The 25,296-nt window shown below is 35.7% G+C and overlaps 1 protein-coding gene across 4 annotated transcripts in view; it reads left to right on the top strand.

Moving 5' to 3' along the window:
* The window catches only part of CTDSPL2 (CTD small phosphatase like 2), a 78,536-nt gene extending 63,936 nt beyond the window's left edge, over positions 1-14,600 (top strand). For all 4 annotated transcript variants that reach the window (XM_019801565.2, XM_019801554.2, XM_011227230.3 and 1 more), the window contains exons 9-13: positions 5,797-5,859; positions 5,964-6,043; positions 9,059-9,185; positions 10,726-10,821; positions 11,454-14,600. In XM_019801565.2, the coding sequence (XP_019657124.1) occupies positions 5,797-5,859; positions 5,964-6,043; positions 9,059-9,185; positions 10,726-10,821; positions 11,454-11,519 (432 nt within the window). In that variant the 3' untranslated portion in view covers positions 11,520-14,600. The remainder of the gene's footprint in view (positions 1-5,796; positions 5,860-5,963; positions 6,044-9,058; positions 9,186-10,725; positions 10,822-11,453) is intronic.
* Positions 14,601-25,296: the final 10,696 nt, after the last annotated feature.

The raw sequence follows: 25,296 nt of genomic DNA, 5'->3' as shown, positions 1-25,296 counted from the left end.
TTGGGGTTGTGGACACTTAGTTTTGAGGATTAAAGTAACATTTTAACTGGTAGAGAACAATATTTTGATAATTAGTTTTAGGTTAATATTAAAAAGTAATTTTAAAGGGACTTTCCTATCCGTATTAGTAAGTATAGTCAGTCACTGGTACTAATTTTTTCATTGTAATTATTCATTATTGATTTTTTTTAAAGATTTTATTTATTTATTCGACAGAGATAGAGACAGCCAGCGAGAGAGGGAACACAAGCAGAGGGAGTGGGAGAGGAAGAAGCAGGCTCATAGCGGAGGAGCCTGATGTGGGGTTCGATCCCACAACGCCGGGATCACACCCTGAGCCGAAGGCAGACACTTTCAGTATTGATTTTTAAAGTTAAAAAATGAAAGCGCTGAAACCTATTGTTACCTACTTCTCAAAGATGATAAAATTTATTTCATGAGGAATTATTTCTATTCTTTGTAAATGTATCTTAAAATTAGAGGCAGTTCATTTTAAAAATGCATGGAAAATTCTTGTTCACCAGCTAAAAATGTTCTGCAAATTTTGGGGAGGTGACAGTTGATTACTAAGCATATTAAATTGTTTTTAGACAGTTTAGAATTTGTTTTTAAAGGCAGCATTTTTTGTTTTACTAAAATGACCTTTTTTTGCTTTTAAAATGACTAAATTTTGTGTAAATATAGACACAGCAGTAATTTATATATATATACACAAATGTATATGCACACATATTTAAATAAATATATATATAATGGCCAGTTTTTACTTGAAAATTTTGCTTCGTTGCCAACTTATCCATATGAATACCATAAGCTTCACTTTATTCCATGTAGACTCTAGGAAAATCTCTTCTCAAATTTATTTCTTTTTAGTATAATGTTTTGCAGAATCTTTTAGTTTGGGGGTTTTTGTTTTTATTATTTTTATTTTGATGTTTCAGTATTTACCTATTCATTTCCAGATTGATCTGCCTACAAATACTGTCCCCAGCAGCCATCTACTTCTTTTTGGAACTGTGTTAAGCAAAGGATGACTATAATGTCACCCAGTGGGTTATGAAGTTGAGGTCTCTACAGGGCCTACCTGAGCAACCCTCTTCTATGAAGAAGATTTAGATTCTATCTCTGCTCTAGTATTGATGCTAAGAAAATGTTAACTAAGTTAAATAGTTAAGCTATCAACAGATGCAATTCATGATTTAAAAGTACAGATTGCTTCTATATAGCTTTCTCTTTGAGTTAAGGTTACCCAGTTCTGCCCCATAGAATCATACCGATTCCAGCTGTTCTCCTTAGACTGATTACTTTTAAATAATAAGGTGGATAGTAATAATAGTTGTTGTCAGTCTCAGTGTGCCAGGCATTCTTCTAGGGTGCTTTACGTGTATTAACTTATTTTATACTCACAACAACCCTATGAGGTAGGTACTGTTATTTACACATTTTATAAATGAAGAGACAGAGATGTATAGAAGGGTTGACAAATTGGCAGTCACTTGTACACCTATGGTGTCTACTAATGGTTAGATCTTTCAGTTATTTGTAGCATCTCATTCTTCAGATTCCCCAGCTTTGTTGGTTTTCTACTGCTTTAAAGTCTTTCTGCTGATTAAATAAATAGCATTTACCAATCATCTTTTTATTTAAAGGTGCCATATTCTTAAGTAGGTGAGTCCCACTGAATTGACTGGTTTTTTGTTGTTTTGTTTTGTTTTGTTTTAAACCATGTAAGTGTGGGGCACCTGGCTGGCTCAGTTGGTGGAGCATGCCACTCTTGATCTTGGGGTCATGAGTTTGAGTCCCATGTTCGGCATAGAGATTACTTTAAAAAAAAAAATTAAAACAATTAAAAACTTTATTAGTATAGCAATAAATTCAAAGGATATCATGGAAAAACTTTTAATAAGATGTTTCTTTTTGAATATGTTACGGTTATATTATCTGTGCTTACAACCATTTAGAAAGATTTTCCCTTAGGGCCCCTGGGTGGCTCAGTCATTAACTGTCTGCTTAAGCATCCAACTCTTGGTTTTGGCTCAGGTCTTGATCTCAGGGTCCTGGGATGGAGCCCCGCATCAGGCTCCACGCTGAGCACAGAGTCTGCTTGAGATTCTCTCCCTCTCTCTCTCTCTGCTCCTTCTCTTGTTCAAGCTCTCTCTTTAAAATAAAATTAAAAAAAATTTTTTTTAGTAAGACAGATTTTCCCTTAAAAGATTTACATGTAAGAAATTTTTTTTCTTCTTCACTTGCCCACAAAGTGATGGCTGCTTTGGGTGTTTTCTTCTTCTTCTCCCTCTCCTCCTCCTCCTTGTTCTTCTTTTTTTGGTCATGTTGTTAAAGTTATCTGTGAAATTAGATAAGGTTTGGTAAACTAATAGAAATTATTCAGTTTGTGTAGCTTGACATTGCATACTTAGTCATGAATTTGAACTTAGACTATCATAAAATATTTATAATCAGTTTATAACTAGATTGTTATTTTGGTGACTATTTTTATTAAATCTAGTTTTGTTTACCATTTGTGGCCTGGTTGGACTATATATATACACAATTATAGGATGTTCTTATTGTCTTAATACCACCGTACAGGCTGTCAGATATTGTTCATATGAAGGAATGTTGATGTACTGTTAATGTAATGTTTTGTTATATATATTCATTACTTTTCTATATAAAATTTAAATTTTAGTAAAATCAGTCCACAACAGATTACACAAGATTAGTTCCATTATCACTATTTTGCAGGTATTATTCTAGTAGATTTTATTTTTAAAGTTTTGTATTTTGAACATTTTCATAAATCCCTATCTTTGCGTAGTACTCAGTCCTATTTAAGATGTATCTTTGGGTATGGTATTTTTATATAATTGTTTCTTTATAGCATTCTGCATTATTTTTAAACTTTTGGCTTTTTCAAAAGGTATGTTCAGTGATGGAAGATAAAAACTTTGTAAAGAGTTACAAGTTTTAAAGAAGGATGGTTAGTGAAATAGCAGGTGGAGAAAGAATGTGGAAAATAGGAAATAGGCAGCTCAGGACAGGAATCTTTGTGATGAGAAAGTTAGAAGATAAATGTAGTTAAGAGCACTGTGGAATAGATTTGGAAGCATTCTGGAATGCCTCTGTGCATTTGTATATTTCTGTATCTCTGTGACCTCACACAGTAAGTGATTGTTGTCTCTTTGTATTATACATATCTTACAGTTGTTTTCTGTTTCCTACTAGACAGTACTTAGTGTTTGACATTTATATATTTCTGCTTTCATATATCCATCCAAATGACTTAGACCCTGCTGGCCTTGTGTCTCAATTTCTATTTTTCTTTCTGAGATTTTGCCTTTGCAGCACATAGCAAAACTTCCACCCCTGCTCACTGTTACCTTGTACTTTTCTATATTATTTTTTTTTTCACTAACCACCGTAGTTTCTGTGTATATATTTTAATATTGAAACACCTTCCTGAATCTGTTTTGAGGATAGGAACTTCTATAGCTAACAATTAATTCTATTCTCATGGTAAGGGAACAGTCTAGCAATATATTATTCCCCCATCTTTAGTGCCACCTTTCATCCCCTCTAAACAAGTACATTTTGAAAGTAATGTCAAATTTTAAGATGTATTTTTATATTGAGAATGGTCAAAGTAGTAGAATGTATAATGAGTTATAGTTTTGACTTAATCTGGAAGTCATGTATAAGAAGTTGGAAATGTTACCTTTGTATGGCATTCCACTTCCTATGCTTGGATAACATTTTTACATAGAAGTATTTTCTAAAATGGAAGTATGTTAGGGTTCAGAGGAAACATCCCAAATTACAGAGACCTTACTTAGCTTAGTTTATAGTATGGAGCAAGTGATAACAGAGATACTGAGAACAAATGAAAGAATTTATACAAATACAAAGATAAAGTATTTTGGTTATTAAATGCATGTAAATGGTAACCTTTCTTAGGAACAAACAAAAGGTTCTCATGGTTCATAGTTTATCATCCTTGAGATGAGGTCATTGGAAAAAAGTATTGACTAAATTGATGGGGGTTTTTTTTCTTCATCATCACAAATCCATTTTTGAAAAGACCCATAGTTAATAAAAAATGTTATTTCCAGTTAAGGCAGTAAAATATCTGAAATCTGTCAGTTACTTGGCTTGGCCACAAAGTATACCAAATGTTTTTAGGATGAAAAATGTTAAAATTAATTAGAAGAGCAGCTCTAGTTAAATTTCTTGTGCCTCATCCTAAATGATAGTGATTGGATACTGAGGATTTGGTTATTTTTATTTGCTCTAGGGCTTTACTTTGTTTTTGATTAGTCAAGAAATTGAAATAAAATGCCTGACTAATAGGATTCAAAACAAGTATACTTTATCATTCTAGCCTGGAGGTGTAGGGGTAGTGATATTATTAGCGTATTTACAATTGTTCAGAATTTGTCTTCTACAAATGATTCATTTTTAAGGAAACTCAGTAGTTGTCCTTGTGTCCTTGTGTAATCATACAGGCTTGCTTCTCTTTCTCTGTTTTGTCTGTATTGCTTAACTTTGGGTAATTCTATTTCATTTACTCAACAGTTTTTGTTTTTTTTTTTAAATCAAGTATTTACTGTATATTTGGCATTGTCTTATGCCTAAAGGGCTCTGGAAACTATAAAGATTGGTAGTACAGTGGTCACTACTTAGAATCCTTTGCATGATTTCCCTGTTCTTCCCTAAAACATTCCCAGAACAGGATTTTTTATCATTTTTGTGTGGATGTGTATTGCTGACAGAATTGAATTTCATGAAGCCTAGATTTTTGAATTTGTTGTCATTAGGGGTTTGTTTGTTTTTTTTAATCTGCATCCAGTGAATCTGGTGCATAGGTCTTCTATAAATATTTGTTGTTCATGGTGTTTGAAGTTAATAATCACCATTGAGTGCAAAGTATAAAGTTTTCCTTTTATAAAATTGTGTCACAAAACGAATATAATTTAAAATCTTTCAGAAATCTATTTTAGTGGTTGCTCATGGCTTATAATTCTGTGCTTTTTGAATTCTAGAATGTATTACAAGGGCTACATTAAAAGTAGACAAGACAGACACACAGAAATAAGAAAACAGTGTATATAAGGCAGTTTTTTGAGTACTGTAGTTTTTCCTGATATTGCCAGTAGGTTTTAATAACTGGTATTTGTTACATTTTCAATCTCAAGTAGCCCAGTAGTGCTAATTTAGATGCCATGTCTGAATCAGTATTGAATTCTGGAAAATTCCAGTTATTAAAACCCACCAATCCAGACATACCTTTCTTGAACATTATTTATCTTAATAGAGACTTAAAATAAAGGTATTCTTAGCAGGTAATTGTTGAGAAGAAATTCTGAGTCTAGAGGAAGGTCATTGAGACAGGTCAGCTAGAGGTGGACACACAGCCTGCCTAATGATTGGATGGATGCTACCTGGCTGGAAGATGGAGCTGGTTGGTGGATCAAAATCTCAAAGGGAAACCTTCCATTTTTAGTTTAAATGTTTACTGAAATTATATTCCGCAAAGTTCTATTATATCGTATGCTGCCATTTAAATATTAAAATGTGACGTCACCAATGATTATTATTACCCTACCAAAAGATTGTTTTAAGTGATTTTTGGTTTATGAAATATATTTGGTTGAGTGGTACTTAGTGTACTTCTCTATTACTTTAGAATACGAACTTCTTAATTATAATATATTCAAAGTTAGAACACAACATTTCATAAATAAGTTGTTTCTATTCTATATGTTTATTTACTAAACCCTGTCTTTGTTATTTCTTCAGGTTTACGTGAGATTAAGACCATTCTTCAGGGAATTCCTGGAACGAATGTCTCAGATGTATGAGGTAAACATGCTTAAGCTAATTACATAAGTATTTTTATTTTATTCAATATAGTACCCATATTTAGATCATGTATAATGATTACTTCTTTTCCCCTGAATTTGTAGATCATTCTTTTTACTGCTTCTAAGAAGGTGTATGCAGACAAGTTACTGAACATACTAGACCCTAAAAAGCAACTGGTCAGGTAAATTTAATTAAGAAATAGTGGAAATGTCTGTCACACTGATCTATGAAATTACTATGATTCTATTTAATTTCGATGGCCATTTTCAGGTGGCTGCATATATAGAGATTGGTTGTGTTGAATGGTGAAATGAATTTTTTTAAGCCCCCAAACTCTTTAAGAGTTCCTAACGATATAACTCCAGACAGACGTTCTTTACAGGATACAAAGATCAAATGTATTTATTCATTCACGGTTCCATCTGTATCCTCACTTCTTTTGGGACTGGGGGGAGATTGGGGGTATATGGAATTTTTCACTGTGTGCATGATATTTTCACTTCCTTATGTCTCTGAGATAATGCATGTTATGTCATCTTTTTAATGGCATAGAAAAATAAAGGTTATTTTTAACAGAAAGGATAAATTAAACTCTTTTGCTTTTTTCAAGAGCAAATTTGTCCTCCATGGAAAGAAAACATTACATGACTCTAATGGGAAATTGCAGTTGGTTTAGTCACTCAAGTTATCCTGATCTGGACTCAGTTCCTTGTGTATGTCCTGAGCCAGCAGATGCAGTGTGTTCCTGGTTAGGTGGGAGTACCTTGGGTAATTTTTAAATAGTTTGAAAATCAGTTCCATTATTTTTGTCAACTGAAGTGAGATATTAAGACTGCCAGCAGTCTTGCTGCATCCTTTAAGATGCCAGAGTTAATCTTTGATTTTTTTGACCAAGAGCTGTGAAAGATGCCAGAAAAGGCTCATAAAAGCTTTAATAGCTGGGAATTCATTTTCTTGAATACTTTCTTCCGTATTTTTTTAGTGGAAAATCCTAATTTCTGCTGTTAACAGTACCTTTGTTATTGAGTGGTGCAACTATGCTAAAAGACTTTTTCTGATGTCCACACTTAGATTTTCTTTCTTGTAAATAGAGCTGTGATTTTTTTTTTATCTAAAGGATCAAAATTTGTCCTTGTCACTTTCCATTTTATCTTCCATATAAGCATCAGACACAAAAATGAAAATGGTGTATTCTATTCATGAAAGTATAATACATGCTCATTTTACCTAACTTTAACAAAAGTACACAAATGATTTTGCTTTGATGACTTCATTCATTCTGAAGATTTCTATTCAGCACCTCCAGTGTTCCATGGAACAGTGGTGAGCAATACAAGCCTTTCCCTCTTAGAGCTTTCATTTTACTGGGGGGCAAGTCATAGTCATAGAATTATGATGTTACAGATTAACACCCCTCTTTTAAACCAGTTTTATACAATCTACACATTTGGGGGTTTAAATTTGTTTTATGTAGTGGTATTTGAATAATTTAAAACACGTAGAACTTTTTGAACAGTATATTGAATCCATTAGAGTGCTAAAGGGAATTATGTGGAAGACAAGGTAGACTCAGAAATTCCTATGATTTCTGAATCTCATGAGTCCAAATGCAAATCTGATGACTGGCAAAAGTGGTTTCTTTCTAAAACTGCAAATACCTGCTACTGACCCTCAGACTCCTGAATAACCTGAGGGGTTTTAGTATAATTTAATTGAAGTAATCATTAGTATCCACATACATACTCATTTGTTTCCTGTCTTGGATGAGTTTGCTGCTATTGGGGAAGAAACAGTAGTAGTAACTTGTATTTTGTGCTGCACCTGCCTCTCCAGTTTCCTCATACGTAACATAAATGTTTATACAAATAAAAATGGAATCTTCTGTAGGCCCAACCAGGACTTAAATTCTTTTGTCTGGTCTTAACCTTTTCAAAGTAGGATGGTCTTTAAACCATATGAGGTAGATGATCATTTAATTAAAAGTATTCTTTTTATAAAGGGAGGAAGAGAACTATTTTTACTACATTTTGTCTGGTTGGAAAACTCTCTCATCACTGGCACTGGTGTTTTTAAGGTTGAGTTTTTTTGTTGTTAGAGCTGTGGCAGATTTTGTTGGTAGAAAGTGCCCCTTTCTTGAAATTCCGTAATTAAAAATATAGGTATGAGTAGGCCCTAGCTGCTGAGAAATTGTTTAGTGGGATTAAGACACAAGGAAGCCAAACTACCAAATTATTAATGTATGCAAATGGAGCATTTCAAGGTGATTTGTATTAATTATTAGTAATATTTGGAGACTAACATTTTGAGTGCTAAATGAGATGATATAACAGTTTATAAGTATTATTATAAAGCCTTTAAAAAGCTTTTTTAAATGATAACAGCATTGTTCAGTTAAGTATCATTGGTGAAACATCAGTTTACATTTGTAATACTTAATTCTGAATTCATCATTTCATTCAATCCTTGTTTTTTCAAATGATCATACACACACTCACACTAAATTAAAAGAAAGATGGGTGTTTGGGAAAAGTTGAAGTGATGGAATGTTTTGGCCTCCACACCTTTTCTCAAAAACTATAAGGGAAACTAAAAACATTTTTTAAAATTCCAACACAGAAACATTCCTTCTTATATTTTCTATTCTGGCATGTACAGGGATAGGGAGGCTGTGTGGTCTTCTGGTTAGAGCAAAGGACTGGGAGCCAGGAGGATCCTGGGTTCCAATGCGGGGCTAACCACTGACTTACTGTGTGACCTTGGGCAAGTCACTTGACCTCCTTGTGCCTCAGTCAACCATCTGGAAAATTGGTTAAAAAGCAGGACCTCGCTGACAACCAGATGCTGCATCTGAACTGAGCTTTCCTGGGTAAATAAATTACAAAAACAATTTACAGAGTTTTTAATCCCTCTTTATAATTTAATATAACATTTTGGGATAAGCCGAAGTTCTTAAAGGCATGGTAATATTTGGTTGTAAGGTTTCAATAATTGCTAACATTTTTAAAAGTAAAACTGTAGCCCAAAGCTTAGGCTCACATTTGTATTTGAATTTCCTTTGTGAGAGAAAATAATAAGGCTTAAACTGTAAAGCCTATGGTATGTGTATGTGTTTCAGTATATGTTGTAATTTTTAGAGTTTGTTTTTGTTTTTGTTTTTGTTTTTTTTTAGTTAATTTGTTTTTATTTTTATGTTTAGGCATCGGCTTTTCCGTGAACATTGTGTTTGTGTACAAGGAAACTATATAAAGGACTTAAATATCCTTGGAAGAGATCTTTCAAAGACTATAATAATTGACAACTCACCACAAGCCTTTGCATATCAGGTAGGAAGGGAGGGTTGCTAAACAAATTCAGATTGGGAAAAAATATATATAATGAGAACAAATGCTGCCAAACAAAATGACGGGAGAACAGAATTTTCACTGGTGCAATTTCCCTGTTTGGTGTTATCTTTTAGAATTAGAAATGCCAAACTGCTGTATTCCTTGTGGAAAATTTTCTTTTAAATGAAGTACAACACAGATAAAAATCTGGGTAATAAGTCTAAATAAGAAGGGACTATAAAGCATACATCAGTTAATAGTATTCTTAGCAGTTGTTAAGTAATTGTAAACATGTTTGAGAATTATAAATAGTTTAACCATATTCTGGTATGTTTGCTTTGACATTCTGAAATAATTTCTTAGACTATTTTGTCAGTATATTTATACCTTGTGTCAGTGTTTCTTTGAAATATAACTTGGGGGCACCTGGGTGGCTCAGTCAGTTAAGCATCTGCCTTCAGCTTAGGTCATGATCTTAGGGTCCTGGGATTGAGCCCTGCATCCAGCTTCCTGCTCTGCGGGGAGCCTGCTTCTCCCTCTTCCTCAGCCTGATGCTCCCCCTGCTTGTGCTGTCTGTCTCTCTCTTTCTCTCTCTGTCAAATAAAGTAAAGTCTTTAAAAAAAAAAAAAAAAAGTCCTTTAAAAGAAACAGAACTTGGACTAGACATGAGGCATCCTTGCAAGATCATGTTTTACATTATGAATATGTTCGTGTGATAGTTCTGAGATTTCCTTCACAATAAATCTGTGCAGAATAGGAATGGTGGAAATTGGGTTGGGTGTAGCTAGAACAAGTAAAAAAGTAAAAAGATGAAAAAGGAGAAAGGGGAAAAGCTGCATATGTATTGAAATATGTTCAATTGAGGTCATTGCTCACATTTTGAAATGTGTTTTTAAGAATTTCTCACTGGTTCCTGCATAAAATCATTTCAGTTGTCCTCCATCTTAAACATAGTATTCTGCATAAATGTTAAAGACAACCTAGAGATGATTTACTATAAAACAAATATGGTTTGCATTCTTGTTTCTAGACTCCTTTTCAGTGAAATACCATTGCGTATGTTTGTTACATTCCTGCTATTTCAGGTTGTCCTGATACTTGTTGGGAATGAAACAATGAATGTGACACAGTCCGTGTGTAAAAGTTTAGACTTTCTGGTAGTGTTCTGTTTACATTGGCAGTATCCCTTCATTCACAGTACCTTGCATTGACTAATAGTAGCTATTTCTTGAATCAGTCAAGTAATATTTTTAGTTATGTTAATGCAAAACTTGTTGCAATGGATCTTTCTTGTTTAGTTTCATATATACTAGGAAGTCATTATGCAGAAAACCAGTTAGGCTTTGATGTATTCCTTAACATCTGTCTCTTGCACTGTTGAGTTGTTGGAATATGACAAGCATAAACTGATGGCATTCCTTTTCAGAGGAACTTATATAGATCAGTGTTTCTTAAGTATCTGTTATTTCTCTTTCAAGCTTTTACAAAGTAGGCAAAATGTAAATAAAAAGAGGATTTAATTACTTATTTATCGTTTTAGCTATCTAATGGAATCCCTATAGAAAGCTGGTTTATGGATAAAAATGACAATGAACTTCTAAAATTGATTCCATTTCTGGAGAAGCTTGTAGAACTGGTAAGTATATCTTAATTTTCTTTTTCTGTTTTGCTTTTGTTGCCTCAACTCTATTGAAATAAACCTTTTTAAATGCTTGATGTGTACTAACATTTGAAGTCAACTTGGTGTGAAATTAGGGCAATAGTTGAAAAGGATTACAGGCATTTTCTTATATTAAAATCATGCTTATCAGTATTTAAAAATTTGTAGTTGGGTGTTTTTATTTCACTGGGCTGCTTCTTGCAAGTTACTAACTAGTAGTAGTAAGTTGATTTCACTTTGCTTTCATAGTTCAGGTCTAGAATTCATGCTTATTGCTACTGAAACTTTATTCTGGGGTTATTTTTTCCTAATATATAAAGTAGAGTTCAGTGGCTTAACACTTCTGCCTGTTTTTTGGTCTTGCCTCTTAGTGCATAATGGTTCTTTACAGAATTAAAACTTGAATGACAGGTGGTTGTTGTTTTAATCTAAATTTAACTCTTAGTTAACTGCTTCTGCATATAGTATCTTTCTTTATATTTGGCAAACAATATAAGTTGTAAAATACATGTGGTATATTTTCTCTGCAAAGGAAAAATGTTCACAGTACTATGAGGATCATATTTTTGAAATTACATGGCTTTTAAAATGTCTTTTTCTCCGCACAGAATGAAGATGTTCGACCTCACATCAGAGACAGATTTCGCTTGCATGATTTGCTGCCCCCAGATTAAGTGCAAAGACTTGTCAAATCACTGAAGGGGGAGAGAATGCAGGACCCTTTTGGACTAAGACAAAAACATTGCCATTACTGTTGAAATTTTGCATTTTTGTACCCCGTCTTGCTTTTCTTATCTTTGGTGCCCAATAATAATCAAGGGTTACAGAAAGAGACTTTATCTCAGATTGAATACATACAGTAGGTAGGCTAAAACAGAAGAGTCTTTAGAACTAGTGCAACTCCAGTGAAATTTTTTTATGTACAGGACATCTGCAGTTTATAAAGAATTCTGTTTCTGCCACCAGCAGTTTGACCTGTAGTCACACAGGATTTTATGATAATAACAGAGATGAAAATGGACTTTTATTTTCTCTCTGTTCGGTGCTCTAAGTGGGTTTGTAGCCACTTTTCTGTTACTTTAAGATTCTCATTTCAACAGGAATGGCCAGTAAAAGTTGTTTTATTTTTCCTGTTAAGGTTTATAACCTTTTTACATTTTTGACCTGTATTAGATTAGATTTTCATTATGCATTCCTTTTAGTTGAGGCGCTTCATAGTTTTCTGGAAATAGTCAATTTTTAGTTTTTTATTATACATTTGAATGGCCGTTTTCCTGCTTTGTCTGCCTGCATATTGTATATTTGTTTAAAAATATTCTCTACTTTTAGTCCATGTAAGTTTCATTTAGAAAGACATGCATTTATATTTTGTTTCTGTAATATTCTACTGTAGGTGAAATCTTTAAAAAAAAAAATCAGAGGACTGGGTAGATAAGAATATATGAATGACTAATATTCAAAAGATTTAAACCATTGTGATGGCATGTGTTCCCAGATGGTAATATCTTGCAATGGCACACAGATTTAATGGATAAAGGTATACCTCAGACTTCACTGTGCTCACCAATCTTTGAGGAGAATGAGTTTGGTCACCTGTTGGGCTTGATTTGGTTACTGCTGCCTTTGGTTTTCTCCAGGAATGAAGTATTCAGCACAGTGACTCAGTATTTTTAGTTATTTTGCATGGGCTGGTAGTACCTCTGTTATGCTCTTGGTTACAATCAATTTAAAACTCTGTGTAACAGTCTTGGTACCTTACAGTAGCTATGCATAATCCTGTGGCACAGTAAACTCCCAAGCCACCAATGCAGTTAATATGCTCTCATAGTGGTTTTCTATGCTATATGAAAATAGTCTTCAAGCCTTGGTTCTCTAATGCAGCTACCACAAGAGGTTGATATTTTTATAGTGGCGTGTAATCTCCTTTTCGGGAGGCTTTTTATGGAAGGTAGAATTTGTAAAAGTTAGTATGCTTTGCCTCTCGACTGCATTAACATGCCACAGGCTCAGACTGTTTTTGTGTAAAGGATGTCAAAGAACGGCACTTTTTCTAAAGAGAAGTTTGATATTTTGTATGCTTGTTAAGAAAGTACAGTATTGGAAATTAAAGGTGGACAACTGATAATTGAGGAGTATGTCACTTAATTTTTTATGTATATTACCTGTTTACTTGTACAACTTATTGTACAAATTACATGCAGCTTCATTTTCAAATGAATCCTTAAAATAAGGAAATCTTTTTAGGAAAACATTTAATTTTTGTATTTTTGATTTTAAAGGCATGAGTTATGTCAATTTTCAGTGTATTAATGAAGATTTTAACTTTTCATCAGGTTGAGTGTTTTCTTACTATATTATCTGTTGTGTATGTAGTTAGCATATTGTGTCACTGAACTGTTTAAAAAATCTAGCATGTAGAGCAAGCCTGTTTTGTGGAAAATCCTTATTCATTAAAAAAATAATCATGGCAGATTTTCTGCAAAAAAAAAAAAAAGCAAAAGCATTTGCAATTCAGAATACTGGTTTTTTTTTATTTGTTTGTTTGTTTTGGTTGTTTTTGTTTTAATTTAAAGAAAGGTATTTTGCTTGCAGGAAAAAATACTCCACAGATTCATTTTAATGAGAATCTTTGAAATGTATTTATCTTTAGGGCATCTGGGCATCTTTATGCTGTTTGTCTTCTGTCTTTCTTGAAATAAAATGTACATACGTTACCTTTACATACGCTCTTGCTCAAAATTCTGAACCTAGTTACATTTCTCCTTGCTCCCCTTTTATGCTCAAACAATAAAACCCAAAACCTATACAAGATCTGAGCTTTCAGCATGCATTATAATTGCTGAAAGCTTTTCTGATTAAGTAAACAGTCTCAAAGGGCTTTCCCATAACTGAAAGGGAAATGTAAGCACCTGTACTGTTGTGCCTATGGGCACTTGAAAATAAACAACTTTTAATCATCTTTTATTAATGGTAAAGCTGTTTTCAGTCCCATGCTAGGGAGAGTTCTTTAAGTCAGCTGACAAAGGAATCTAGCGTAACAAGATTCTGTAAAGAAATAAAGAGAAATTTTATATGGCCTGAGAAAATTTCTTGAGACCAATTTATTTTTCTTCATTACTTGATTTGAGTCATTTCAAATTTGTTGTTAATACAAAATTTAAAATAATTTATGAAGAGACAGTTATCCAGTTTCCTTCCACTTTAATATGTTTTACCTTCTCATTACCCCTTCTTTTCTTTAGCTATTGGTAAATGTTATCTTAAACACTTCCATTTAGTTAAGTGGAGGTGTCTATTTTGTGAATTGAGATGTGCCCAACTGCTTTAGTTCGCACAGGAAACATGAACTCTATAAAAACTAACTATAGGAAATGCAGGAGAGATGGATACCTGATAAGACACAGCAAAAGTGACCTATATACACATTACATATCTGAAGTACATATTATAATTGTGATATTTCCAGTGATAAATGTCTGGCTTTTAAGACGTTCTTTTAAATATTTGTATTATTGTTAGGATGTTTAAATCAGTTGTGTTTTTTAATTCTGTGTAATATATGTAGCCCTAATCAGATTTATATCACCATATTTCTCTTTGAGTCTTAAAAGAGTTGATAACGATTTGAAACCATAATTGTTTTATATTAGCTAGTATGTATATTTATTTACCCGATGGCTTTATCTTGTTTCCCAAAATTGGGATGGGGGGTTGTTGAAAGCATTGTAACTTCTATAAAAGGCTATTTTCTTGTACCTGTCAGTGAAATGGATGTGTACATTGTTTTTTTATATTTCTCTGGGTTTTCTGGTTTGTTTGGTTGTTGTTATTGTTGGTTTTTTTTGTTTTTGTTTTTAGTGTTAAACATAGAATGGTTTAAAAAAAAGTTATCTTTGGCCAATGACTTTTTCAGCTAGATATTACTTTCATTCAACCTTCTAAAGAAGTTCGTTTTCATTGTTTTGTTCAGTCAACTTGCCTGAAAAACAGAGAGACTTCATCTCATCCATGAAGAAAGCATTTCATTGTTCCTACAAATCGTTACAGCGAGCACAGAATTCTTCATTAAGGACCAGATCTCTTCCACATCTTGTGTCAATCACATAAAGCTGAAATGTAAAGGACACTGAAGCCTTCATTTAATTGTACTAACATGATGGTGTTATATACCACATCCTTAGCTAGTTAGGGTTTTCTGAACTGACTTCTCTTTGTCTTCCTAGGTATTTATTTGTTATCTCTTAATCTTGTGTATCTAAATTAACTTAGTTAATAGTTACCCACTGAATAACTATGCCAAGCAACTAGGAAAGAATGTTTATTTTATCTCCCCTTATAGGGGAAGAGTGGACTGGGAACAAAAATGTATGGGCCAAAAGGCCTTAGGTTGTCATTCATTCACTTTCTTATTCCTCTCATGAGCTATATTTGAGTATAGTATTTTTTCAGTGCTGATATGCTTGATTATGTCATTGCTTTTCATATCTTCCCAAGGTGAAAGCCTGCTAGGAACCTGTATAAAACACATTTTAAAATTTCAGATTAAGAACCACAAAACTCAGTATCTTATATTTAAATGCCACTTAAATTATTATTGGAATCCAAGTCTCACTCAACTAGGATACATTTTTATAAAATGTTTCTTTGTATCTTGAATTAAAATTACTTGCCCAGAGGCAAGAGTTCTGGGGATATAATGTGTTTTGAGACATTTTTAGAAAGGGGATAAGAGAGCAGCAAGTTTATACTTAGTTACTTTTTGGTCTTGCTATTAGTATTTTAAAATATATCAGCAGTTCCCAAACCTCACCATTAGAATTACTCTGAAGAGCTTATGAAATAGATTCCCGAGGCCTAGGCCCTACAGAATTGTCTCAGTGGATCTAGAGTGGGGCCTGAGCGTTCTGTAATTTTCTAAAAGCTCTCCAAGTGATTCTAATAGCCAGCTTTGGGAAGTCACTGTTTTAAATAATGTGACAGTGGTTTGAGAGTAGGCAACTAAATAAAAGTTTACCAGATGTCTCTGTGGTAGTTTTTTGCTGGGTTTGTTTGTTTTTTTAAACTGGGACCAGATTTCACAGAACTTACTCAAGATACATGGAGGAATAATAAAGAAGATTCAGGCTACTGCTCATTATCATTCTTGTCTCATACTTTTTAAGAGTTTGCATTTCTAGCACTTGGAATAGTTGATCATATATACAGCTGAAGGACATCCCTGAATGAGACCATTATATATATTAACTGTAAAATATTTCACTATTTTTTTATTTTATAAATCTTTGTAGAAATAAGCAATGAAATACTACTTTCATCTTTTGAAATGGGATTTTTCAAGGCAGTGTCCTTTTGGCATTAAGGTAGGGAGAAGTTAATAGTCTCTCTGCCTTTTTCCATGTGAATCAATATAAAAGTCATGGATATTTAAAAATCTCAGTTTAATTTCTACATATTTACTATGCAGTATAGCCGTGAACAAGTAATGTAGACTTAGTTTTCTCATCTTCAAATGCCCTGATCACCCTACCTCACAGGGTTGTTGTGGGGATAAATAAAACTTTTATGGAAGCACTTTTCTTTGATGATATTTTATCAGCCATTAGAAACAATATCTAACAGCTTATATCTGTATAGTGTTTTTTTTTGTTAACAATTACACGATTTTTTTTACATTACTTTCCTCTTTAATATCTTCAGGACTTATGGGTAAGGTACACAGAGTAGGTTTCAGATGGGAGGAATCACAATTTCTGGAACTACTGTTTGAGGAAGTAGAATAAAATCTGAATAAAGGGGTGAATTTTGAAAAGGAGATACGATGGCAAAGAACCAGATTATGGTGAGCCTAAGATGAGGAGTTTATACTTGATGTAATGGGCAAAATAACATGAACCAACATAAATACAAAATAGCACTCTGGTTCCACCCCAATCTCTGTGGTTAGCCTTTTTTTCCATCTTGAGTAAAAGTAAGATGTACAGTGTGATGACTTGATACATACATTGTGAGATGTTTACCACAGTTAGTTGACACATCCTTCACCTAATTACCATTTTTGTTAGGGTGAGATGAGAACATTTAAAGTCTACTTTGATAGCAACTTTCAAGTACGCATTTACCGCACTGTTAACTACAGTCACTGTGCTGTAAACCAGGTCCCCAAAACAGATCCTCATACATCTGGATATATGTCTTTTGACCAGCATCTCTTCATTTTCCTCAGCCCCTGGCTGTGATGGGATATTTAATAACTATTTTCCCTAACCTCCAATGGAGTTTAATGCACATACATGTGTGAGAGTCACTGCAGTATCCCTACCACCTTTAGAAATAAATGGCATTCAGGTGAGTAGTTGACTTGGGAGTTTGGTTAATGAAAGGGTCATTCAGAGTCAAAGGACCTGAATCCAAGTCCATAAGTACTCATTAACTTACCAAAGTTTTCTGAGCCTTGACCTGTTCTCTGTGCAAAAGGTGCACCAAGATCTACCTTTCATAATTACAAAGATGAAACATGTCAAGACGTTACAAACTGTAAGGCAATATTCAAATAACTACCACAATGCAAATGTTAAAGTGGTTAGTTTTCTTGAGGATACGCAGGCCATACGTATGCACACTGGGGAGATGTCTGAAGCTAGAAGGGGCAGGAAAGGGCAGTGCAAAAATCACAGTATTGTAATACCACGTCTTTTATTCCCCCCTAAGGAAAACATGGGCAGTAGGGTACGTTCAAATGAAGGCTGGAAGTAATAATGGAGAGGTCACCTATGTTAGCGCATTTGATGAAATATGCTGAGTATTAAGGAAAAAGTGGGTGATGAGTTAACAGTAATGAATGGCTTGAGAGATCTGGTAAGTAGTTGGGGGTAGCGGGGTGATATAAATGATTTGTCAAGTCAGAAGTTTCTTAGTGGATGAACCAAATAAACTAGAAAGAGCTTTTAGTAGCTACCACATAATAGGCTTTAATGTTATATTCAATATAAGGCAATATTTGTTGAAAGTAATTACAAGCAGTCTTCCTAATGACAGGAAAAGTCATTTTAAAACACTGCCTATGTGTTAGTCACTATTTCAGGCTCTATGAATGGCAGAGGAAAGCAAACCTGACACTGCCCTCAAGCTTACAGCCTAGTAGGGAAGACTGACAATGGAATGGCTTTGAGAAGCTTATTAAATGGAGATCTGTAAAACATTTATTGAATGTATGTAAAGCCAGGCTGGTTGTGGGAGGAGGGGACGTGAAATCAAGCAAGGCAGTATATGATCAGATTTGTCTTGAAAAGATCACTTTGGCTGACAGGGAATACAGTGGGTGGGTGGATGGAAAACCAGTTAAGAGTTATGTAGAAGCTGACCTAATTGACCACACAATGTATTCTCTTCCTTTAAGACAACAAATGGTTAATGCATTGGGTGCTACCCTTGTAATGGACAATGTGAGGCCAGGAGATTGGTAAAGTCCTAGGAAGAGTATGGCTTGTCCAGTTTACTGACAGGAATAGGAAGGTACTCTAGGATTTTATGGTACCATATAAAAGTAAGTAAGGGAAAATGTATAAGAGTTGAACAGAGACAGATGCTGTCATTTCATGTCTTATAAAATTCTTGGGTAGGCTTTTTTGGGAGGGGTGGGGGGCTAAAAGGAAAAAGTCTTTCAATTAGTTCATTTTTTTGTTGTTGTTTTTAATGTAGGCTCCATGCCCAGCGTGGAACCCAGTGTGAGGCTTCAACTCACCACCCTGAAATCAAGACCTTACCTGAGATCAAGAGTCAGACACTTAACCAACTGAGCCACCCAGGTGCCCCCAATTAGTTGGGGTTTTCTTTGTTTTGTTTTTTTAAGATTTTATTTATTTATTTGACAGAGACACAGCAAGAGAGGGAGCACAAATAGGGGGAGAGAAAGAAGCAGGCTTCCCGCTGGGTAGGGAGCCCAATGCAGGGCTCAATCCCAGGATCCAGGGATCATGACCCAAGCCGAAGGCAGACGCTTAATGACTGAGCCACCCAGGCGCCCCTAGTTGTTTCTATATCAAATATAAATCCAATCTTTTTAAATATGTACTGACTCAGTGATTTTGGTACTTTATAAATGTCTTAACTTGGTCCTATTTGCAATTAAAACCTCTTCAGTCTTTATTTAATCTCAGATTTTGAGTCTGTACTTAAGGGACTTCACTTAAAAAGAAGCCATTGGCAGCTCTGCTTCATTTCTGCTGTCATTTACTACCTTATGGTCTTAATGATGAAGTTCTTACAGAGGTTTTAATATTAATTTGTTAAATCAACATTGATCAATTACTCTAGTCATCTGTAAAATAATACTGTTATGTGTGATTACAGGGCCCCCTTGAGACTAATGTGAATCACAGATTCTTTGTAAGGACTAAATGAATTTTCTAGCACATAATTCTAGACAATTATTGCCCTGCTTCCTCATTTCAAAAAGCAGCATGCACAACACTGTGAATAAATTCTCAATTTCTGCTTAAAAAATTTAATTTAAAAAATTTTTAAATTCAGTGCTACATACATATAGCCCATGTATGTTTCCATAGCATCTCCAACCCCCAAAACCCATTTTCAGTTGCATATAGATTAATACCTTCAAGTTAATATCCCCAGAACCTAGAACAGTACTTGGTACAAGGTAGGCACTCAATAATTATTTGTTGAATAAATCAATGAATGAGCTCACACTTCATAGTTTGGACTTCTATTTATGTCCAGAAAATTGATTTATTCAGTTCAACCCAGTTGATGAGATTCAGGGGAATTGCTTTATACCAATTAAACTCACAACACACTAGTTTTTAAGCCAGATTTCAATTTCCTTCATTCACTGGCAGCAAGTTTTCTCCCTATGAAACTAAATAACAATCAGATGTCTGCTTGGTACAGGTGGAACAAGAGAGAAAATCTACTGAAAATGAATCATAATGGGTAATATCAATTCAACAGGACACCTCTCATCTCTACTAGGTATCCATCTATCAAAAGTCTGTAGGTCAGCTTACCTTTTTTTTTTTTTTTAAAGATTTTATTTATTTGAGAGAGAGAGCACAGGCAGGGGGAGCGGCAGAGGGAAGAGAAAGAAGCAGGCTTCCCGCTGAGCAGGGAGCCCAATGTGATGTGGTGCTCAGTCCCAGGACCCTGAGATCATGACCTGAGCAAAGGCAGACGCTTAACCGACTGAGCACCCCCCCCACCCCAGGTGCCCCTCAGCTTACCTTTTTCTCTAGAGACTCAAAATCTTGTTTTTTGGTCTTACCTTCCCTATGTTTCACTTTCTTTCTGTTAACATTTTTTTGTTCATCTTAAGATACATTGTCTTAGAACATCTTCAGGTAAGTTAATACAGATGACTACATTACTAATGACAGATGATTAATTACAACTATCATTAGAGAAATATATAGTCTTGCTTTCCTGTAACTCCACCTTGGGGTAGTTGATTGGATCTGGCACCTTCTTAACCACTTATTTACTATTTCCTAGTTCAGGTTACTGCTATAATGCAATGGATGTACTAGTAATATAATAAAAAAGTGTCTTTAGGACCCAAATTAATTTTCAGACCACCTTTCATGAGGACAAACAATGACCTAATGGGTAGGTTTTTCTTGGTAAAGAAAACCCAGTTCTGGCGGCCCCTGGGTGGCTCAGTCGGTTTAGCATCTGCTTTCAGCTCAGGTCATGATCTCCAGGTCCTGAGACTGAGCCCCATGGCGGGCTTCCTGCTCAGCAGGGAGTCTGCGTCTCTCTCTCTCTTCCCCCCTCTGCCCCTCCTCTCTGCTCGTTTTCTCTCTCAAATAAATAAAATCTTAAAAAAAAAAAAAAGAAAACCCAGTTCTGCATAGAAATTTATTCACGCAGTCATTCAACAGTTACTAAGTGCCTACTATGTGCCAAACACAGATTTTATAGCAGAGCTTAGCCTCTAAAGATTTGTTATCTCTAATTAGATTACTAGGATGTATTTGTTAAACTTTTTGCTGAGGCCAAGAATGAAATGTACTGGAAAGATGTTGGGGTACCTCATGACATTTAAAGAAGAGCTGGACAACTGGACCTCAAGGGTAACAGAAGGAAGTAAGGTGGCCTGGAAAATCATCACTTCATCAGGAGTTTGTGGTCTTCCTTTCAGGGTGCCATCATCAGTCACCAAATTATAAAGTCTTGGGAAAAAGAATCTGTTATCACTGCATACAGTTCACCTCAAAAGTTAAAAGGCTTAAGATAACTTCTCCCTCACTCATCTGTGGGTTGATGGGGCTCAGTTGAGCAACTCTTGCTTTCGGTCTTCTGCAGTTGCATTCAAATGTTTGGGATGGAATCACCTGAAGGCTCAACTAGGCTGGATGTCCTAGATGGCTTCTTCTCTCCCATGTCTGGCTCTTTTCCTAAACAGCCTCTCCATATAGTTAGCTTGAAACAGCATGGAGATCTTATAGTAGTAAGACTTCTTACGTGGCTGCTGGCTTCCACCAGAGTGAGCATTCCAAAAGGCGCAGGTGGAAGCTACAAGGCCTGTTATGGCCTAGCATTCCATGTCACATCTGCCCTATCCTACTGGTTAAAAATGAATCATAGGGGGGCGCCTGGGTGGCACAGCGGTTAAGTGTCTGCCTTCGGCTCAGGGCGTGATCCCTGCATTATGGGATCGAGCCCCACATCAGGCTCCTCCATTATGAGCCTGCTTCTTCTTCTCCCACTCCCCCTGCCTGTGTTCCCTCTCTCGCTGGCTGTCTCTGTCAAATAAATAAAATCTTTAAAAAAAAAAAATGAATCATAGGGCTAGCCCAGACTCAAGGGGAAGAGACTGCATAAGGGCTTGAATACTATTCATTGAAGGGCCATCTTTGGAGACCAGCTACAAAGAGAATTGATAGTTCCACTGGGTTACTTACATCCCACCTAGAGGTAGTTCCAGATTTTATAGAATTTGAAGCATATACAATTTGGAGGGCTTTCTTTGAAGAGTGGACGGGTCCATCCATGCAACTAGGGGCCCTGAAGCTAAAGCTAAAGCTAAAGCTTCATTAGCTTCACAGTTAATTTGCTTTTGACCTTCCCAAACCAGCTATGGTAAGAAAGCAAACACAGCTTTTGGAAGCCTACCTACTCTTGTGTACTAGGACAATTTCCAGAAAAGCAGGAATCATTGTGAGCTTTTTCCAGTCCTCACTGGAAGTGTCCAGTGTCCAGTGTTCAGTTCAATATAATCTGGTATCTGACTAAAACCCAGGTCTCCTGACTTCCAAAAATGAATGTTCAAGTATATTCCAGTGTTTTAAAATTAAATCTTTTACGGGGCGCCTGGGTGGCGCAGTTGCTAAGCGTCTGCCTTCGGCTCAAGGCGTGATCCCGGCGTTATGGGATAGAGCCCGGCATCAGGCTCCTCCAATGGGAGCCTGCTGCTTCCTCTCCTACTCCCCCTGCTTGTGTTCCCTCTCTCGCTGGCTGTCTCACTCTCTGTCAAATAAATAAAAATAAAATCTTTAAAAAAAATTTAAAATTAAATCTTTTACAAACAAAAGAACAAAAAACCTGATAGAACTGGAAGGATTTTTTTTAACTTACTATCCTTTCTATACCTTTTTTCTCTGGATGCTCCTTAAATGTTGATGGCTTCAAAGATTCTTCTCATTCTGTCCTATCATCAGAGTGTCTAGTTTCACATGATTCCTTCCACCACCGTAATCAGATGACTCCTAATCCTCTATCTACAGCCCAGACTTCTCTGGTTCCAAATATGTACTAGACATTTCTATTTGGATATCCCACAAGAATGTCAAGATCTGTGTGGCCAAAAGTTAATTTATCCTTATTCCTTATTATGATGAGAGGCACCATTCAGTCATTTTCAAAAACATTTATTGACCATTTACTATATGCCAGGCACTGGGAATACAGTAGTAAAGAACACAAAGTCCCTGTACTCCAAAGAGACATAAATATGTAAACAGGGTCATTAAAGATTGTGAAAAATGTTATGACAAAAACAGAGTGATGAGATAGAGTAACTGGGGGAGGCCTCTTGTAGGAGGTAGATCAGGGAAGAGCTTTCTGCAAAGGTAACATTTGAACTTTGATTTAAAAGAAAAAACAAACCATGGAAAGAGGTGTGGAAAGAACATTGTGGGCAAAAAAAATAGCAAGTACAAGGTCCAAAAATAGGAAAGGGCTTAGTAGCCTTAGAGGGTTAGTAGCAATGAAATTAATGAGAATGACATAGGGGATTGATGGGAGGTAGGAGTCAGACTATGTAGGACCTTGTACGTCATAGTAAGGAGTTGGAATTTAAAAATAACAAGCCACTAAATGGTTTTCAACTGGAAGAAAGGGGTGTCACGATCTGATTTACATTTTTATTTATTATTATTTTTTAAAGATTTTATTTATTTGAGAGAGAGAGAGCAGGAGGGAGGAAGGAGAAGCAGGCTCCCTGGGCTCAATTCCAGGATCATGGGATCACGACCTGAGCTGAAGGCAGATGCTCAACCGACTGAGCCATTCAGGGGCCTCTGATTTACATTTTTAAATAAGTAAACTGCCTGGTGTGTAGTGAATGGATTGTGGTGGGGCAAGTGGGGGGGAAAGAAAACCAACTGGGAGGTCATCATAGAAAAGCCTAGAGAAAGCTTGGACGAAGGTAGTAACAAGAGATACCAGGTAAATGGATTCAAGATTAATAGTGAAAGTAAATCACAGAACTTAGTGACTGAATTTAGGGGGTGAGAGGAAGCAAGGATAGCTCTCAGATTTTTTATTTCAACACCCATATATTGGTGTCACCACTCATTCAATCTCCAAAAGCATTACCCTCTGCTTCTGCCATCCCCTTCTCTTCCACATCCAATCAGTCACTGTATTAATTGGGGTTATCCAGAGAAACAGAACCAGTAGCATGTGTGTGTGGAGAAAGAGAAAGAGAGACAGAGAGAATTCTTTTAAGGAATCAATTCACAGATTGTAGAAGCTGGCAATTCTGAAATCTGCAGAGCAGGCCAGCAGGCTGGAGACCCAGGCAAGGGCTGCTGCTGCTGCAGAGTTCAAAGGCAGTCTGAAGGCAGAATTCCTTTTTCCTCAGTGTGATTTTTTTAAGGCCTTCACCTGATTGGATAAGACCCATCCAAATTTTGGAGGATACTCTGCTTTACTCAGAGCTTACTGATTTAAATGTAGATCACATACAACAAGTATATTCACAGCAACAACTAGCGTTTGGCCAAAAACTGGTTATCATGGCCTAGCCAAGTTGACACATAAAATTAACCATCACAGTCAATGAATTGTTTTGACCCTTAACTATTTCTCAGATTAGTTCTTTCCTGTTACCATTCCTTTACTTTAGGCTTGTGTTCTCCTCTAATTAATTCATAAAATATTTGCTTTATGGTATTAAATACTGTGCCAAATGCCAGAGATAAAAAATGTGAATAAAAGATAGATTGTGTGCTAGGGAACTTGCTTCCAGCCTTTCCCTGCCTTCTGCTTGCCTACTTCTAATCTATCTTTATAATGGATGACTGTATATCATTGCCTCTCACACTTTAATGTGCAGAGTCACCTGAGAATCTTGTTAAAAGGCAGATTCTGATTCAGTAGGTCTGGGATGGGGCCTGAGAATCCGTATTGCCAACAAGTTCCCCAAGTACTGCTGTAGATCAAGAATAAACTATGAGTAACCGGGCTATAGAAAATCTCTTGAAAGACCATGATTATAAAAGGTGTTTTTGTAGGAACACCAGGCTGGCTCAGTCAGAAGAGCCTGCGACTCTTAGTTTCGGGGTCCTGAGTTCCAGCCCCACCCTGGGTGCAGAGATTGCTTAAGTAAATATAAACTTTAAAAAAAATGTGTATTTGTAGACTCCCTGAAAGGATACACAAGAACAGAACCGTCGCTCCTAGAAAGAATCGATTGTATATACTCTTTTAAAACTTGGATTTTAGGGGCGCCTGGGTGGCACAGCGGTTAAGTGTCTGCCTTCGGCTCAGGGCGTGATCCCGGCGTTATGGGATCGAGCCCCACATCAGGCTCCTCCGCTATGAGCCTGCTTCTTCCTCTCCCACTCCCCCTGCTTGTGTTCCATCTCTCGCTGGCTGTCTCTATCTCTGTCGAATAAATAAATAAAATCTTTAAAAAAAAATAATAAAACTTGGATTTTATACCAAGTACGTGTAGTACATATTCGAAAATAAATTAACAACAAAAGCAAAGTAAAAATATCTGAAACTGTTCCCCTCTTAATACCCTGCAATGAAACCCAGTGCCCCAAGGGCAGAGTGCAGTTTAGCCCATCTTAAACGCATTATTATGATCAGTTTACCTATTCAGCTCATCTCCAATTGTGCCAGTCAGGTCTGGCACCACAAGCATCCCTTCCACCGGAAATGCACTTGAGCAAATTTCACGTGGTCTTTCAAACTCTAGATACCGCA

This window comes from Ailuropoda melanoleuca, chromosome 5 (assembly GCF_002007445.2).
Source record: "Ailuropoda melanoleuca isolate Jingjing chromosome 5, ASM200744v2, whole genome shotgun sequence".
Taxonomy (NCBI): domain Eukaryota; kingdom Metazoa; phylum Chordata; class Mammalia; order Carnivora; family Ursidae; genus Ailuropoda; species Ailuropoda melanoleuca.
The sequence above is the reverse complement of the archived record's forward strand: the minus strand, read 5'-3'. Positions and strand labels throughout refer to the sequence as shown.